The sequence below is a fragment of the Pipistrellus hanaki genome (assembly GCF_964339955.1).
Source record: "Pipistrellus hanaki genome assembly, chromosome: 5".
Classification (NCBI taxonomy): Eukaryota; Metazoa; Chordata; class Mammalia; order Chiroptera; family Vespertilionidae; genus Pipistrellus; species Pipistrellus hanaki.
The window spans coordinates 50,750,780-50,768,382 of NC_140507.1; the positions used below are offsets into that span (position 1 = coordinate 50,750,780).

The 17,603-nt window shown below is 35.6% G+C and overlaps 1 protein-coding gene across 5 annotated transcripts in view; it reads right to left on the reverse strand.

Annotated features, from left to right (window-relative positions):
* LRBA (LPS responsive beige-like anchor protein) overlaps positions 1-17,603 on the reverse strand; it is a 514,593-nt gene that overhangs the window by 307,964 nt on the left and 189,026 nt on the right. For 4 of the 5 annotated variants that reach the window (XM_084884872.1, XM_084884875.1, XM_084884874.1 and 1 more), the window contains exon 36: positions 15,495-15,603. The exons of the other annotated variant lie outside the window; for it this stretch is intronic. In XM_084884872.1, the coding sequence (XP_084740998.1) occupies positions 15,495-15,603 (109 nt within the window). The remainder of the gene's footprint in view (positions 1-15,494; positions 15,604-17,603) is intronic. 5 annotated transcript variants of the gene reach the window in all.

Here is a 17,603-nt window from a genome sequence, read left to right on the forward strand (position 1 = left end):
TCCTAAAATGTTTTTAGATAATTATAAAAGCCAGACAACTCTAAGAAGGCTATATTTCTACTTGTGTGTCAAATACATACATAATATTATGTTTTTACTATTTCATTAGTTACTTATTAACAATAAACACACCATAAAATCCTCAGGTAAATAATACAAGCTGATTTCTTCAAAAACATGTGCCTACATAATATATCAGACATAATAAGCTTTTCAGAAGTATCAGGTAAGAATAGACATGAAACTAGCCAGTGTCACACATATAGTAGTAACACCTACATTTATGGTAGGCTTAGTCAAGAAGTTAAACTACACAGCAAACAGTCCATTTCTTCCATCACTCAGTGTAGAAAGACAGGAATAAAAATAATTACAATATAAGATACTGCAAAAATAGAAATATAATGTGTACTTGGGAGAAGTCAGAAAGAACTATTTAGAATCAGAGAGGGTTACACAGAAGAATTAAAGATTAAATAACTGTTCACCAATAACAAAAGCTCTTTTAAGATTAAAAATAAAAATAGCATAGCAGGCAAAAATAAAAAACAAAGAGAACTCAAATAAAAACCTTTTTAAAAAGCACAGATAACAGTAACAGAATAAGACATATGTGATTACTAGAGCCTTTCTTTTTAAATATTCTGATATGTGCTTGTTTATATTTTCTTTGGGTGCCTAAAATATTTTTACCCATTTCCTTCATTAAAAAAAAATGTTCCTCAAAGATTTATGAAAAACACTTAACACTGAGCCAAACCAGCTAGGGCTGAGCACAGCTTTTAATCTGGCCATAATCAAGAAGCTATAATAGAAAGTGAGATGAGTTGTAACACATTCTGGAAGAATCACTAAAAACAGTGCATTCCAGAATGAATACAGCAGACATTGGAAATATACCGAAAAGCATTATCATTGCATTACCCAGGTGAAGAGCATATACCAGCACATATATGGTAGTTTGGGATGAGAATTTCCCTTCACTAATTTGATGGCTCCATTGTCAATGAATCTGAAAAAGGCAAAGCTTGGACTAAGAAAGAACCAATCTTCTTTTCTAAAACTGGAGACAGGTGGACCTGGGCTATAGCAAGAATAAAAGTGGTCAAAGAAGTGAGATGAACTAGCCCCTGCAACATGGCAAAAGTACCAAAGCAACAGAGAAAGAGGTCAAGAAAGGGTCAAGCAAAATCCTCCCATCAGAATCACAACCTATAAATTCCAGGAGATGCCACATCCAGTACTGAGTTTTATTTTCCTTTGTGATTACCTTCTACCATTGCTGAAAAGCCACTTGCAAGAAGTAGCTTCCTGAGCTCTGACATGCAGTGGTCTATGTAAGCCCTGTGGCAGAGACAAGAGTCCCAGATGACCTGTGTGACATAGAAGCATTCTTTGGAAATTGTCAGAGATTACTTAGAACAGAAAAAAACGAATGCTCTCTATTTTATAGAAACAATAATAGATGCATTATTGAACACTTAATATGCAGTTAGAGTAGCAGGCACTTTGTCAAATCCCATTTATTCTTCAGAAAATTACTGTAGGAGGTACCGTTATCACCCTGGTTTTAAGGTGAGACAATGGAGGGAAATGGCAAGAAAAGCGATGCTCAAGGTGAGGCAACAAAAAGCTTCTCTATTACATGAAAAGCAGTAAATGTCAGCTGTTCAAGCCGGATTCAGAAAAGGAAGAGAGGCACTTGAGACTTAACTGTAAACATTGCTTGGGCACTGAGACTTCAAATAATGTCAAGCTCTAGCCGGTTTGACTCAGCGGACAGAGCATTGGCCTGTGGACCAAAGGGTTCCAGGTTCGATTACGGGCAAGGGCATGTACCTTGGTTGCAAGCTCCTCCCCTTCCCAAGCCCTGGTTGGGGCTCGTGCAGGAGGCAACCAATCAATGTGTTTCTCTCACATTGATGTTTCTCTCTCCATCTTTCCCTCTCTCTCCCACTCTCCTTAAAAACCAATGAAAAATTATCCATGGGTGAAGATTAAAAAATAATAATAATAATAATTTCAAAAAGGGTTAATCTATGTTTTACAGATCACAGTAAAACCTTTGACTGTGTCAATCATGAGAAGCTATGAGTCCCACGGAAAGAAATGGGAGGGCCTCAGCACTTGGTTGTCCTGATGCATAACCTGTATTGTGGACAGGAAGGCACTATCAGGACAGAATAATTTCCCACAGGGTAAGGTGTCAGAAAAGGGTGCATTTTATTTAATTTGTACCAAAAAACTTAACATATAAAAAAATGGGCTGGACTCAGGAAGGAAGAGTGAAAACTGGTGGAAGAAATATCAGTAACTTAAGATATGCAGATGATACTATCTTACTGGCAAAAAGAAACGATAATATGAAATGACTTCTGGTGAAAGTGAAAGAAGAAAGTGCCAAAGAAGGACTGCATTTGATCATTACAGAAAAAAATATACAACTATAGCATAGACAATGAAGACACTTAAGTTTTTATAGAGGTTGCTTACCTTGCTTGATTCTGTCATCAATTCAAATGGAGACTGCAGCCAAGAAAGCAAGAGAAGGATGAGACTCAAAAGGGAGGCAAGGGAAGAATTAAGAAAGATCATCAAGAGCAAAGAGGTGTTGTTAGAGAGCAAGGCTAATATCATTCACACCCTCATATTTCACAATTCCTATGTACAGGTGCCAAAGTTGTAAAGTGAAAATGGCTGACAGGAAAATACTGATTCGTTTGAAATATAGTGTTGAAGGAGAGCTCTACAGATACCCTGAATCACCAGAGAGATGGCCAAGTAGGTTCTAGAGCAAATTAAGCCTAAAAAGACAAAAAAGACAAAAGTAATCTCTGACAATTTCCAAAGAATGCTTCTATGTCACACAGGTCATCTGAGAGTCTTGTCTCAGAGTGATCTCTCTCTCTCTCTCTCTCTCTTAGGGCACATCATAAGTGGAACAACCAAGTGATATCTCTCTCTCTCTCTCTCTCTCTTCTCTCTCTCTTAGGGCACATCATAAGTGGAACAACCAAGTGATATCTCTCTCTCTCTTTACTCTCTCTCTCTCTCTCACTCTCTTGTCTCTCTCACTTCATCTCTCTCTAAATTCAATAAATACTTTTTTTCAGTCAATTAATTGCCCGGATGGCATAGCTCAGTGGTTGAGTGTCAACCTATGACCCAGGAGGTCATGGTTTGATTCCTGGTCAAGGCACATGCCCAGGTTGTGGGCTGGACCCCGGGTGGGGCATGCAGGAAGAAGCCAATCAATAATTCTCACTCATTATTGGTATTTCTATACCACTCCCTTCTTTTCTGAAAGCAATAAAATATGTGTGTGTATATATATATATATAATTAGAGGACCAGTGCACAAATTCATGCATGGGTGGGGTTCAGACAGCACACCTGGATGAGGGACCATTGGGGCTGGGCTGGCAGGGGGATGTGGAAGGTTGGCTGGCCCTGCCCCCAATTAAGTGGGGGGAGGCTATTGGGAGCAGGCCAGCCAGGGGGGGGGACCAGGAGAGGTTGAGGGGGGCCAATCGGGCCAGTTGACCACTGCAGTGAGCACCATAGCAACTGGTTATTCCATCGTTATGGTCTCTTAGCTTTTATATATATATAGATATATACATACATGCATACATACATACACACACACATACACACACATAAACTCTATTTCATTAAAAGATGAAAAAATTGAACGAAATTATTAATTAGAAAGAAAATAACTCAACAAACAGAACTAAGTGAATATTTCATAAACGGATATACTATCCCTACTTTAGCTCAAAGACTGTATCATAATTATTGTGGAAACACCAAAGCATCTCTACTAAAGTCAGGAACTAGAAAAAGTGCCCATTAAAAATAAACCTCAGAGGGAAGGTCGGGGAGTGATGGGATAAGGGGGAGAGATCAACCCAAGGACTTATATGTATGCATATAAGCGTAACCAATGGACACAGACACCAGGGAGGTGAGGACATGAGGCTGGGAGGCAATGTGGGGATAAGGACACATATGTAATACCTTAATCAATAAAGAAAAAAAATTTAATTTAAAAATATGTATTGTCTTCCATCACCTAAGGATCTTTTTCACATTTTTAGATAATGCTAAATTATCTAAGTAATGCAAAAATTTAAGAGTACCAAGAAGGTATTCTAACAAAAACACATACTTTTGGTAAAAGAAATAAGAAATGAGCCTTAGCTGGTTTGGCTCAGTGGATAGAGTGTCGATCTGTGGACTGAAAGATCCCTGGTTTGATTCCAGTCAAGGGCACATACCTGGGTTGCAGGCTCAATCCCCATGAGGGAGCATGCAAGAGGCAGCCAATCAATGATTCTCTCTCATCATTGATATTTTTATCTCTCTCTCTCCCTCTCCCTTCCTCTTGTAATCAATAAAATATATATTTTAAAATTTTTTTAAAGAAATAAAAAATGAGAAATGAAACTACAAAGAGAACCATAAAAAGTAAAAAGCTAATCAGAAAAACAGTGGGTAAGAAAGCCAAGCAGAAAAAGAATTTCTTAATGGAGGGGTTGATCATCAATGTCCAATGATGTAGAGATCAAAGGAGATGAGGAATGAAAAAAGAGCCACTGGGTAGTATAATTAGATCCTTAATGACAGTCAAAAGAATATTTTTAATTTATTTGTTCCAGGATTGAAGAAGAAAAGGAAAGGAGAGAAGCCAGGAAGTAGTATAAGTAAAAGGGGGTTAAAAAGTAAAACCATCAAATAGTCTGACAAATTGAAAAAGCAAAGTAAAAATGGAAACTTGGGGATTCTAGCAGCATTTAACATGGTTATCCAGTTCGATATATGATAATTAGAAGAACATAAATATATCAACACAGAAGCTAAAACATACTTCCAGAGAGATCACTCAAAAGGAAAAGAAAAATAACTCCCAATGTATTAAAATAATATATGCCTTGTTAAAGAAAACCACAGAGGGCAGTTAATGATTATATAGACAGCCAATGACATCAAGTAAAAATAAGACCTTTCAATCAAAACTACTCATAACAGTGAGAGGCCTATTTCATACTTAATGAAGCCCCGCAACTAAAGTTCATGGTATTCTTGAAACAAGTATCAAGGCAGATCTCCCAAGTAACAGAAGCGCATCACCTAAGGATCTTTTTCACATTAAGAATCCTATTAGAAAGAAAACACTAAAAGGTAATTGAATTTCCCTCAGTTATCTTCATCTCTGTCAGCTCCTGCTATAATAACTTACTCTCCAGAGCAGAGATAACTCAATTCTGTCCAGCAAGCATATGTTATGAATCTCCAAAGCAAACTTGTCTAAATCATTCTGATCTTCTATCAAGGTTGGCTGTGGATATGAACTCTGACAGAAAGCAAACAAATTTATTTTTATCTTTTCAATAATTCACTTCTTCATGCTTTGATGGAAGAAATCATGAAACAAATACATAAACTGCAGTTATGTTATAAAGTCAGATGAAATGGTTTCCATGACTTAAATAAAAACATTTAATTAAGAAAAGTTAACAGTACATAGCAGAATTGGTAAACTACCTGAATTTTCAAGTTGTATCTCATAGTTTGAGGTAAAGAAAAAAATACTATCAGTCAGATGCTACCTATAATGATATCTCAACTATTTCATCCTTGAGTAGCTTTTAGTAAAACATACTTTAGAAAATAGAACACTAGAAAATTCATTTCCAAAATAGAATGAATGTACAAATAAGAGTTCTTACAAGAAATTGTATTCCCTACCTGTATTCAATAGAAATCAAGAAAAATAACCTAACTAAAAATAATGGGCAACAATAGCAGAAATCGTGTGTTTCTTAATTTAAGTTATAGTCTACAAAATAACAAGTTTATTCAGAACATAAATGTATCTAAACTCAAATAATTAATGAATATACCTTTCTTCTGAAAAACTAATTTAGATTAAATTTCTTAAATGAAGATACTGACTTGGCTATGCATGGTCTTTCAATTCTCTAAGACTAGTCACAAAAACAATGATAATAATAACAGTCACTAGCACAGTTTTACAATGTGTTTTGACCCACATTATATAAAATTTTACTCTCCACAAAACACCTTCAGTTAAGGCTCCATTATATCCATTTTACAGAAGAGAAACTAAGACTAAGAGAGGTTCAGTAAGTTCTTCCTAAGACTTTGCCATGATAAATTACGGAGCCTAGAACCTGAACATCTTTCTAGCTCCATGTTCCTGTTATAAAACAACTCTTGCTAATTACCACAGAGAAGCTCAAACATTGTAGCCAACAATGTTTCTTACAATTTTTTAATGTAAAGTGTGCTATTGTGTATTTTATAGTTTAAAATGCCTATTCTTTCATTTCAAGTCCAATCAGCAAATTTTGGATTGATGAACTCAAAGCTGTAATTTGAAAGCCATCAATCATGGCCATTTGAAATACTTTTATAAACACTCAGTCTTGCTGATCAGAGAGTAGAAAATAATTCTGCCATGGCCTTTCTCACTTAATTTAATTCTTTATACTTCCATAGAGAAGTAGCATTCCCACTTTTAATTAGAAACAGAAAAAGAATTAAAATGTGGAGGCTGTAATTAGCATTCATTTACTGAACAATCATTAACTGAGCACCTACTGTGTGTAAGGGAATGTTCCAGGCACTATGGAGAATGTGATAAAAAAGATCATAAAAAGAATAATGAAGTGATTAGTAAAGAGAGAATAGGATTACAATAAAAGGTCAAGAGAGGAGAGAGTAGCCAATAGCATTAGATATAAAGAAGAGGTTTATTAAAAGGAAAACAAAGACAGAAGAGTACTGGGTTTGGTTACACTGAGGTCACTGGTAATCTCAGGATTGTTTCCAGGGGAGTGAACAGTAGTGGTGTTAAGAGACCTGGAGAGTATTGTGCTAAGCGACATTATACAGTCAGAGAAAACTAAGTATCACATAAACTCACTTATATGTGGAATGTAATGAACAAAATAAACGAATGAACAAAATAGACCCAGAACATAGAAGGATGGAACAGACTGATAATTCTCAGAGGGAAAGGGAAGGAGGGTGGGGAGAGAATAACCAAAGAAGTTGTATGTATACTAGAGGCCCAGTGCACAAAATTCATGCACTGGTAGGGTCCCCAGTGGATCATAATTAACAAGTGTTCATGCTCACTAGGAGTAGAAATAATGCATGCTATATTTATCAAATCGAAAGTATCTAATTATAGCAATAGTGCAGTGAATGTGAAAAGAGAATCACATGAAAAGGTTTAAAAAGAAATTCTATGTATTAAGATACTCAAAAGAGCTCATACTCTTCTGGTCCCAAATTTTCACTTATATGAATAGCTTACCTAAAAATTTAGAAATTCAAATAAAGATTTATGAAAACTGATATTCCATAAACCTTTATTAGTAAGAGTAAAATACACAAAATTTAAGTTATCTAAAAATAAAGAATGGTAAAGTTAATTGTTTCATATTTATATTGGGAAATAACGGAGCTACTACAAATCATTTTTCAAAAAACTTGCATGAATGGCAAATTGGTCACAATATATTATTTTAATGTTAGATTTTTCTTAAAGAATCCTTTTATTTCTAAGTTCATGAGTGGGTCCTATCAGTGAACAAGTAAATGAATGTGTATTTCAAAAAGACTATGTGGTAGCCCTCAAAAGTGGGGGTCAGTTGGTTGGGCATTATCCTGTGCAGCAAAAGGCTACCTATTGAATTCCAGTCAGGGCACATGCATAGGTTATAGGTTATAGGTTAGGTCGCCAGTAAGGAGCATGCAAGAGGTAGCTGATGTTTCATATATATATATATATATATATATATATATATATATGTGTGTGTGTGTGTGTGTGTGTGTTTGTGTGTGTGTGTGTGTGTGTGTGTATGTATGTATGTATATGTATATGTATATTGATATATATTGATATATATTGATATATATATCTTTCTCTCTCTCTCTCTCTCTCTCTCAAAAAATCAATAAAAATGTAATAGAGTATTAAAGGCTGCCTGAGAGAGACAGAAAGTTACCTACCAAGGATCTCCCATCAGATTACCAACTGATTTCTCAACAGAAACACATCAGGCCAGAAGGGAATGGAATGAAATACACAAAGTCATGCAAAAGAAGGGTCTGAATCTAAGAATACTGTACCCAGCAAGGCTATCAATCAAAGCTGAGGGTGAAATCAGGAGCTCACAGACAAAAAAAGAACTAAGGGAGTTCATTACCACCAAACCAGCAATGCAAGAAACGCTAAAGGGTCTGCTGTAAAAAGAAGAAATAAGAAGCAAAGAAGAAACACAAGAGTAAAGAATAAAAATTTTGACAAACAAGTACCTATTAATAATAACTTTAAATGTAAATGGATTAAATACCCCAATCAAAAGACACAGGATAGCTGAATGGATAAGAAAACATGACCCATGTATCTGTTGTCTACAGGAGACTCACATCAGAAAAAGGACTCACACAGACTGACAGTGAAGGGATGAAAAAAGGTTTTTCAGGCAAATACAAATAGAAAAAAGAAAGAAAAAAAAAGCTTGTGTAGCAATACTTATATCTGACAAATTAGACCTCAAAGTGAAGTCCATAGCAAAAGATAAGGAAGGCTACTACATAATACTAAAAGGAGCAATTCAACCAGAAGATATAACTCTTGTTAAACATATAAGCACCCAATACAGGAGCACCCAAATACATAAAAAATCTTCTGAAAGATATCAAAGGAGAGTTTGACAGCAATACAGTCATAGCAGGGGACTTTAATACCCCACTAACACCAATGAATAAATCCTCTAAAAAAATCAGCAAAGAAACATCAATCCTAAATGACTCACTCGATCAGATGGAATTAATTGATTCAGAACATTTCATCACAAAGCCACAGAATACACATTCTTCTGAAGTGCACATGAGACATTTTCAAAGATAGACCATATATTGGGGCACATGCAAAGTCTTTTGAAATTCAAAAAGATGGAAATCATATCAAGCATCTTCTCAGATCACAGTGGCATAAAATTAGAAATCAATTAGAATGAAAAAAAAAATCAAACACCTGAAGGCTAAATAGCATGTTATTTAACAATGATTGGGTTACCAAAGAGATCCAAGAAGAAATAAAAATCATCATGTCAACAAACTACAATGAAAACATAACAATCCAAAATCTATGGGACAAAGTGAAAGCTGTCTTGAGAGTGAATGAAGTTCATAGCTCTACAGACCTACCTTAAAAAAATGGTAGTAAGTAATCTAACCCTACAACTCAGAGGTAGAAAGATAGCAACAGAAAAAGCCCAGCATTAGCAGAAGGAAAGAAATAATAAAGATCAGAGCAGAAATAAACAAAATAGAGACCATAAAAACAATAAAAAGATCAACAAAACCAACCTTTAGCCAGGTTCACCAAGAAGCAAAGAGAGAGGACCCAAATAAATAAAATCAGCAAGAGGTGAAGTAACAACTGATCCCACAGAAATACAAAGGACTATGAAAAAAAAATACTATGAACAACTCTATTCCAACAAAATGGGCAACCTAGAAGAAATGGGACATATTCTTAGACAAATACAAGCTCCCAAATCATAATTAGGAAATAAGTGGTGTTTTAGAAGTGTTTAATTTTTTTAAATTTCAAAGTATTTACCTGACCAAAAAAAGTTCTCTATTCTATTGAAAAATATTTTGTTTGCTAATATGCAAACAGTTGAATTCATCTAAAAGAAAAATATATATACATTGCTTTATTAAGAATTAAGTGCTCATATGGCCTTTACTTTAAAAAGTTTTTTGTATTAATTCAATAAGATTACAACTAATAAGAAGTGATTTCTACTGTATAGTAACTGAAATTCAAAGCAGCATCAGCTAAAAGGACATTAAGATATTCTTATTTAAGTGGATTTTAACTTACATAGATTCCCAAAAATTAGTTATTATCTGATAATTTTGACATGTTTTACAGATATATCACATTAGTAAACTAAACTTTGATAGACAAATCTTATAACAAAAAAGAAGGTAATGGATGGTATGTACCCATATATAATATACACTATATTTACAAAACAGGGTCCAATGTTTTATACATACAATGTTTTAATAAACATCCTGTTTATAGCTATAAGATCAAAAAATAATGTTAAGATGTACACCTAATAAAAGATATCATGACATTCAAGGAACCTCTACATAAGTCAAAAACTGAAGATATCAAGAACGTCCCACTCCAAAGATAATCATGCAATGAACTAAGAAGATGAGCATTTTAGATCTACACTGTCATCAATCCCTTGATAATAAAACAAGTCAGCTACTTTGCAACCACAAATGGTATATTAAATACATGACAACATCTCTTCTTTGCAGGAGGAAGTAGCTAGAGTAGATAAAGTTCAGATATATTATTAAAGAATGCACAACATAAATTCAAGGCTGAATATAGATAACCTTTAGAATACAAGCTGTCCAGAAAAAAAATATGCTTCATCTTGTAGAGTATTATTTACGATTTGAGAGCAATATAGTTAGAAATATATTAAACATGAACATGCCTCAATCAATTGGGTTTTGTGGCATAAAGAAAGGGAATTCTTTTTCTGTGAAAATAAGCCTACTAAGAATTAAAAATATATGCTTGTTCTCTTAAAAGACACTGTCATGTGCAGTACTTGAACAAATCTATTTTCTCCACTAAAAACTAAGGTAACAATAACATTATTTGGAAAAACTTGGATTTTATTTAAATACTAGAGGCCCGTTGCGTGAAGAGATTCATGCAATAGGCCTTCCTTCCCTTGGCTTCCAGCTCGGGTTTTCCTCCAGCACCCAGGACCCAGGCCTTCGCTTCAGCTAGAGTCTGCCATTTTGTCTTTGCTGCAGATTCCGCCGGAATCTGTCATCTTCATCTACGCTGCAGACTCCAGAGCCTGCAGTCTTGTCTTCACTGTGGCACTCCAATCCTGTAGATCCCTTCACACACACACACACACACACACACACACACACACACACACTCACCCTCCCTCTCATAGCAGGCATCCTGTCCCACCTGGCCACTCTGTGCCTGGAGCAGCTGGGTGGCCACCATCTTCAGCCTTCTAATTTGCATACTCACTCTGATTGTCTGTGGGCGTAGCAGAGGTATGACCAATTTATATGTTTGTCTATTATTAGGTAAGACTAGAGGCCCAGTGCATGAATTTGTGCACGGGTGGGGTCCTGTGGTCTGGCCCCAATTAGGGCAGATCAGGGCCGGCTCTGTCAGGAGGAGGAGACAATGGGAGGTTGGCCAGTCTGCCCCATCCTCATTGGGGTAAGGGGTGCAATCAGGAATGGGGCTGGCCAGGGGGAGGGGCTGCAGGCTGATTGCATGGTGGGGGCTCATTGAGAATGGTGCTGGCAGGGGGAAGGGACTAAGGGAGGTTGGCCGCTGGCGCCACCATGATTGGACCGGTTTGCTGACAGCAGTGGGTGTCATAGCAACCAGTTGTTCTGGTCATTACAGCATTTCGGTTACTGGCTTTTTATATGTATATATTTTATTATCATTAATCTATATAAAACCCTAATTGACTGAATGGCAGAATGACCAGCGAAACGACCGGTCACTATGATGCACAGTTACCACCCGGAGGCAGATGCTCAATGCAGGAACAGCCCCCAGCCCACAGGCCCCAACCGGCAATGGTGGCAGGGGGTGGGGAGGACAGAAGTGAGGCCGGCAAGCAGGCAGTGCCAGGCCAGCTAAGGTGTGTGCTGGAGGGAGATCCCTGGTCATCCTGCCAATCGCCCTGCAGAGGGAGGGACTGGCGATGGTGGAGGGGAGGGCCAGCAAGTGGGCGGTACCAGGCCAATGCAGGTGCAAGGGGGGGGGGGGGGGCGGCGCTTCCCCCCCACCCCCGGTAGGAGCACAGATGGGCCCTGATTGCCGGCCAGACCTAGGGACCCTTCCCGTGTATGAATTTCGTGCACCGGGCCTCTAGCACTTTATAATATTACAATATTACAAAGCAAGGAAAAATAAAAAATAAAAAACTGTACTAGATAAAGTATAAAATTAAATAGTTCAAAGTAAAGCTGCCGTGTATGCCAACAATAAATCCTATCACACATTCTATAGAAATCTAATGAATGTGAATAAAAAGCATAGATTAAAGATTAAGAGATAAATTACCTAGATCTGAATTCTAGCTTTAACTCTGGGCTATATCCTCCTTTTGCTGTTTTTGTTTGTTTGTTTGTTTGTTTGTTTGTTTTTTAATATGTTTTTGTTCATTTCAGAGAGAGGAAGGGAGAGGGAGAGAGAGTTAAAGACATCAATGATGAGAGAGAATCACTGATCAGCTGCACATACCTCTCACTGGGGTTCAAGCCCTCAAACCCAGCATGAGCCCTGACCAGGAATTGAACCAGCAACCTCTGGTTCATAGGACAATGCTCAAGCACCGAGCCAAGACAGCTGGGCCTTCTTATGCTGTTTTATCATTTATAAAATAAGAGATAATAACAGCATTACTTCAGAGGTTTATTACAAGGATTAGTTAAAATATATTTATACTGGTTGATTCAAGTCAGTTTAATCTCTTGCATAACACAGTGTTTTAAAAGTATTTTTTCCTATTTTCATATATATAGGCTCCTCTTTTATTTTATTTTTCCTTCTTTCAATTCCACATTATCTCCTTCCTCAAAGCCACAGAATATACATTCTTCTCAAGTGCATATGGGTCATTTTCAAAGATAGACCATATGTTGGGTATAGGCAAAGTTTCTTCAAATTCAAGAAGACAGAAATCCTATCAAGCACCTTCTCAGATCACAGAGGCATAAAACTGGAAATCAATTACAATAAAAACAATTCAAAGAAATCAAACACATGGAGACTAAATAGCATGCTATTAAACAATGATTGGGTTACCAGAGAGATCAAAGAAGAAATAAAAAAACATCATGGCAACAAACAACAATGAAAACACAACAATCCAAAATCTATGGGAGCCAGCGAAAGCAGTCTTAAGAGGGAAGTTCACAGCTCTACAAGCCTATTGGGAAAAAAATAACTCAAAGAGTTAGAAAGAGAGCAACAAAAGAAGCCTAGTTTAAGTAGAAATAATAAAAATCAGAGTGCAGATAAATGACATAGAGACAAAAAAAAAATCAACAAAACCAAGATCTGGTTCTTTGAAAGGATAAACAAGATTCATGAACCTCTAGCCAGGTTCACCAAGAAACAAAGAGAGAGAACCCAAATAAACAAAATCAGAAATGAAAGCAAAGAAATTAACAACAGACCCCGCCAAAATACAAAGGATTGTTTAAAAATACTATGAACAACTCTATTCCAACAAACTGGACAACCTGGAGGAAATGGACATATTCTTAGAAAAATAAAACCTTCCAAAACTCAATCAGGAAGAATCTAAAAATCTCAATAGGCCAAAGCTATGGAAGAAATTGAAGCAGTCATCAAAAAGCTTCTAAGAAGTAACTATAAGAGAGATATGAAAGACATATGTGATATAGATTAATGAATGTATAGCTAAGTAAAGAAAAAGGAAATAAAATGAGAATTTTCAAATTTTAATTTAAAACAATTTCCAAGAACTGAATTTACAATATAACTAAAGACTATGTTCCAGGAAAATTTTATGAATAATGTTTAATACTGAGTCATACTGCTGTTGGAATTGAACTTCATGAGCAAATAAAGAAATCTCAAACAGGAAAGGAAAAAAAAAAAAAAAAAAAAAAAGGAAATCATCAACTGAGAAAAATATCAGACCAGCCTCAAATTTCTCTGAAAGCAGCATTCAAAGCCAGAAGAAAGCAAAGCAATATTTATAAAGTTCTAAAGGAATGCAAGTGTTAGCCAAAACATCAGAATGTCACTCCAATATAAAGACAGCATGGAAATAAACATAAAAGAAGTTTAAGTTTACAGCACACATGAGCCCCCAATACATTAAAAAAGAAAATAAAAAGAAGTAAGTCAAAAGAAGAAACCTGGACACTAAGAAAACTCTGACTAATAAACAAGGGGGTGAGGTACTGAATTAACTTATATACATTCTGTTCTCCAAAGTCCTGTAGGACTGGCTACTAAAATCTATATAACATGGTCATCCGGAAGGTCATCCGAACGACTGTCCTTGTTCTGCTGTTTGGTTGTTCCACCGATTTGCATATTACACTTTTATTGTTATAGATAATAACTAATACTATAATTCATTTTTTTAAATTAAATTATTACCTGTGTACATATACCATTGCCCCCCTCTATAATTCATATTATACTAGCTTGATACACTTTTAGTTGATTTGAATAACAACTGAAGCAAATTAAGTCATTAACATTGTGAGAAAAGATGTTATCTAAATTTTAAATAAAACATATTTTCAAATCCTTTAAAAAAATAAAAAATAAATAAAATCTATCACGTGTTTTTTTTCTGCATTTACTTATATCTTTACATAACTTTTCTATTTTAATTTGTTTAGGTATAATTTACTTAAGAAGTAGATATCTTAATATTAAACCATCTTTGAATTCCATGAATAAAATCTAAGTATATAGTTCTTAGTATATACTTATTAGTATATAATTATTTTATTACATTGTGGAGTATGTTGATTAAAGTTTTAGTTAGAATTTTGTACCCATATTCAAAAATAATATTTATCTTTTGGAGTTTTATTATTTCAATAACCTTTTCAGGTTGTATAAAATGCACCGGGGAGGTCATCTTCTTTAATGTACCAGAAAAATATCAGCAACATTTGAATTATCTGTTCATAACATGTTAGAAAGAACCAGATGGTGCTTTTAACTTTTTTCCAATTATTAGCAGATATTTTTTCAAAATTTGTCTTGCTCACCTTAGATGTCGAATTTGCTAATTTATATAGCTACAATACTATTAACTCCCTCTATGAATTAACACCTGTTACACACATGTACAGGTGTAACTGTTGAATACGCAGAAATCATTGGATGGATTGTCACTTGGTCCCTCAGTGAACCAAGAAGAAAGCTATATGCTCCCTCCCCTCCTCTGCTCCAAAGGTTAGAGAGCTCTCAAATTACAAGGGTAAAGAAACCCCACACCTGTGTTCAGCTTCTCTCTAGAAACCTAGAAGATCTTATCTCTTCCAAAGGGGTTTTCATTTCCAGTTAACTAATTCTGTCTAGCTCAGAGAGGACAAAGGTCCTTCATTAATTTACTTTATTTTATTTAAAACAACTAGATTCAACACCCAGTGCACCCAAATACAGAACCTGCTGCAAATTAACTTGTAGATAAATTTGAGTTGAGACCAGAGGGCTAGAGATGTGCACTATCTTTCTGTAAACATCTGTGATTCTCTCACAAAGTAAGTCTTGATTTTTTTGTGGCATGTTTCCTTACACAATCCTGATATTTTACCTACGCATTGGTAACTTCCTCACACCAAACATATATGGAACCTACCTCAAATTCCGCATGTCTGTGAATATCCTCTGCTCGCTGCCTGCTCAGGATAAATTCAGCTTCATTTGCTACTCTTACTAGATGATCCTTCATTGTTTGGCTCAGCAACCTATAAAAAGATGAATATTCACCAATCAGAAAGGACTTATGCATCCCTATGTTCATTGCAGCACAATTTATAATAGCTAAGATTTGGAAACAGCCTAAGTGCCCATCAGCAGATGAGTGGATTAAAAATGGTGGTATATCTACTAGTACACAAAGGAATACTATGCTGCTGTAAAAAAGAACTCTTACTATTTACAACAGCATGGGTGGACATGGAAAGCATTATGCTAAGCAAAATAAGCCAGTCAGAGAAAGATAAATATCACATGATCTCACTCATTTGTGGAATATAATAAACAATATAAACTGAAGTATGTAAATAGATCCAGAGAAAGAGAAGCATCGAACAGACTGTCAAACTTCAGAGGGAGGGCAGGGAAGAGGGTAAGGAGTTAAGAGATCAACCAAAGGACTTGTATGCATGCATATAAGCATAACCAATGGACACAGACACTTAAGGGGGTGATGGCATGTTCAGGGCCAGGGGTGGCCGGGGAGAGGTCAATGGAGGAAAAATGAGACGTATGTTAACACTGTATGTAATACTTTAAACAATAAAGAATAAAAAATAAAAAAAGATTAATACTATCAATTAAATATGTATACACATACACCACATATTTCACTGTTATTGGAAATGAAAAATATTTCCTGTCTTCTCTGACATCATACTCAATAAAGTAATATTACTTCACACTAAATCAGCCATTTTCAACCAGTGTACCACAAGAATTTTTAAAACATGCAACACCTGACTAGTCAGGGACACTGATCTTTTTTCCCCCTAGATTGTCAAATTAAAAAATGACAATAACCAACACAACAATAGCCATCCAGTGTCAAGTAGTCAAAATTATACTAAAATATTTTGTCAGATCATAAAAAAACTATAATATACATTTTGGTGTGTCACGAGAATTTTAGTAATTAGTGTATGAGTACCATGAGATAAAAAAAAGGTTTAAAATCACTGCACTAAATATCTGAAAAATATAACAGCAAAAAAGTTATCCTTCTGGGAAGAGCAGATTAGCTTTTATGAAACTTGCTATGCAACAAAAGAAACTAAAAATGCTTAATTAAATTTATGCATCAATCTTTTTAAAGACACTGGAGAGTTCCCAAGATTTAAAGAGCCAAAATCCTGGAGGGGAAAAAAAGCATGCAAAAGACATGCAGCCTGACTTTCCTACTGAAATACTTGCTATTCACAGGTGGGAACAGAGAAGCTAAGCAGAGTTGTATTCAGTCTTACAGAGCTAGGGACACAAAAGTTGAATTTTATAACCTGTCAAGGTAGAGGGGTCCTAGTAGATTACCTAGGCTTACAGAAGAAACCCAGATATACCTTAGGAATTAAGAAATAGACCAGACCTCCAATATACTAAAGCAAACTCTCAAACAACATTATGGTGATTTATATTCAGATTAATTAGCTATACAGCTAAATTTTTTTTTCCAGAAGCTCATAGGGGGCTCCTGGATTATGAGAGGGGGCAGGCAGGGCTGAGGGACACCCCTCCCCCCACAGTGCATGAATTTTCATGCACCATGCCTCTAGTTATTTATAAAATTTGGGCCCATCTAAGGGGAGTCCATCTCAGCATATAAATTCTTTCTTGGCGTTCATATCAAATTAATTATTCTTCTTGGAGGCCACACCTTATTATTGGTTCCCATTATACTTATTCCATTTTTTGCATGTTCCTTTTTTTCTCTTTTGTTATTCAATATTAACTGATTATTTATATATTACTTTATTTTGTTTTTATCTTTAATGTTGAAAGTATTGTAGATGCCCCCTTAATTTCCCCCTATTTATCCCCTCCACCATTCTCCTGCCCCTTCTTCAGACCTTTATTATTTTTATTTTATTTTTAAAATTTTTTAAATTTTTAACAATATATTACAGTGCAATGTTCAACAATCCCTTATTTTACTTCATAATGGCCCCAAAGCACAAAAGTAGTGATGCCAAAAATTCAGATATGCTAATGAGAA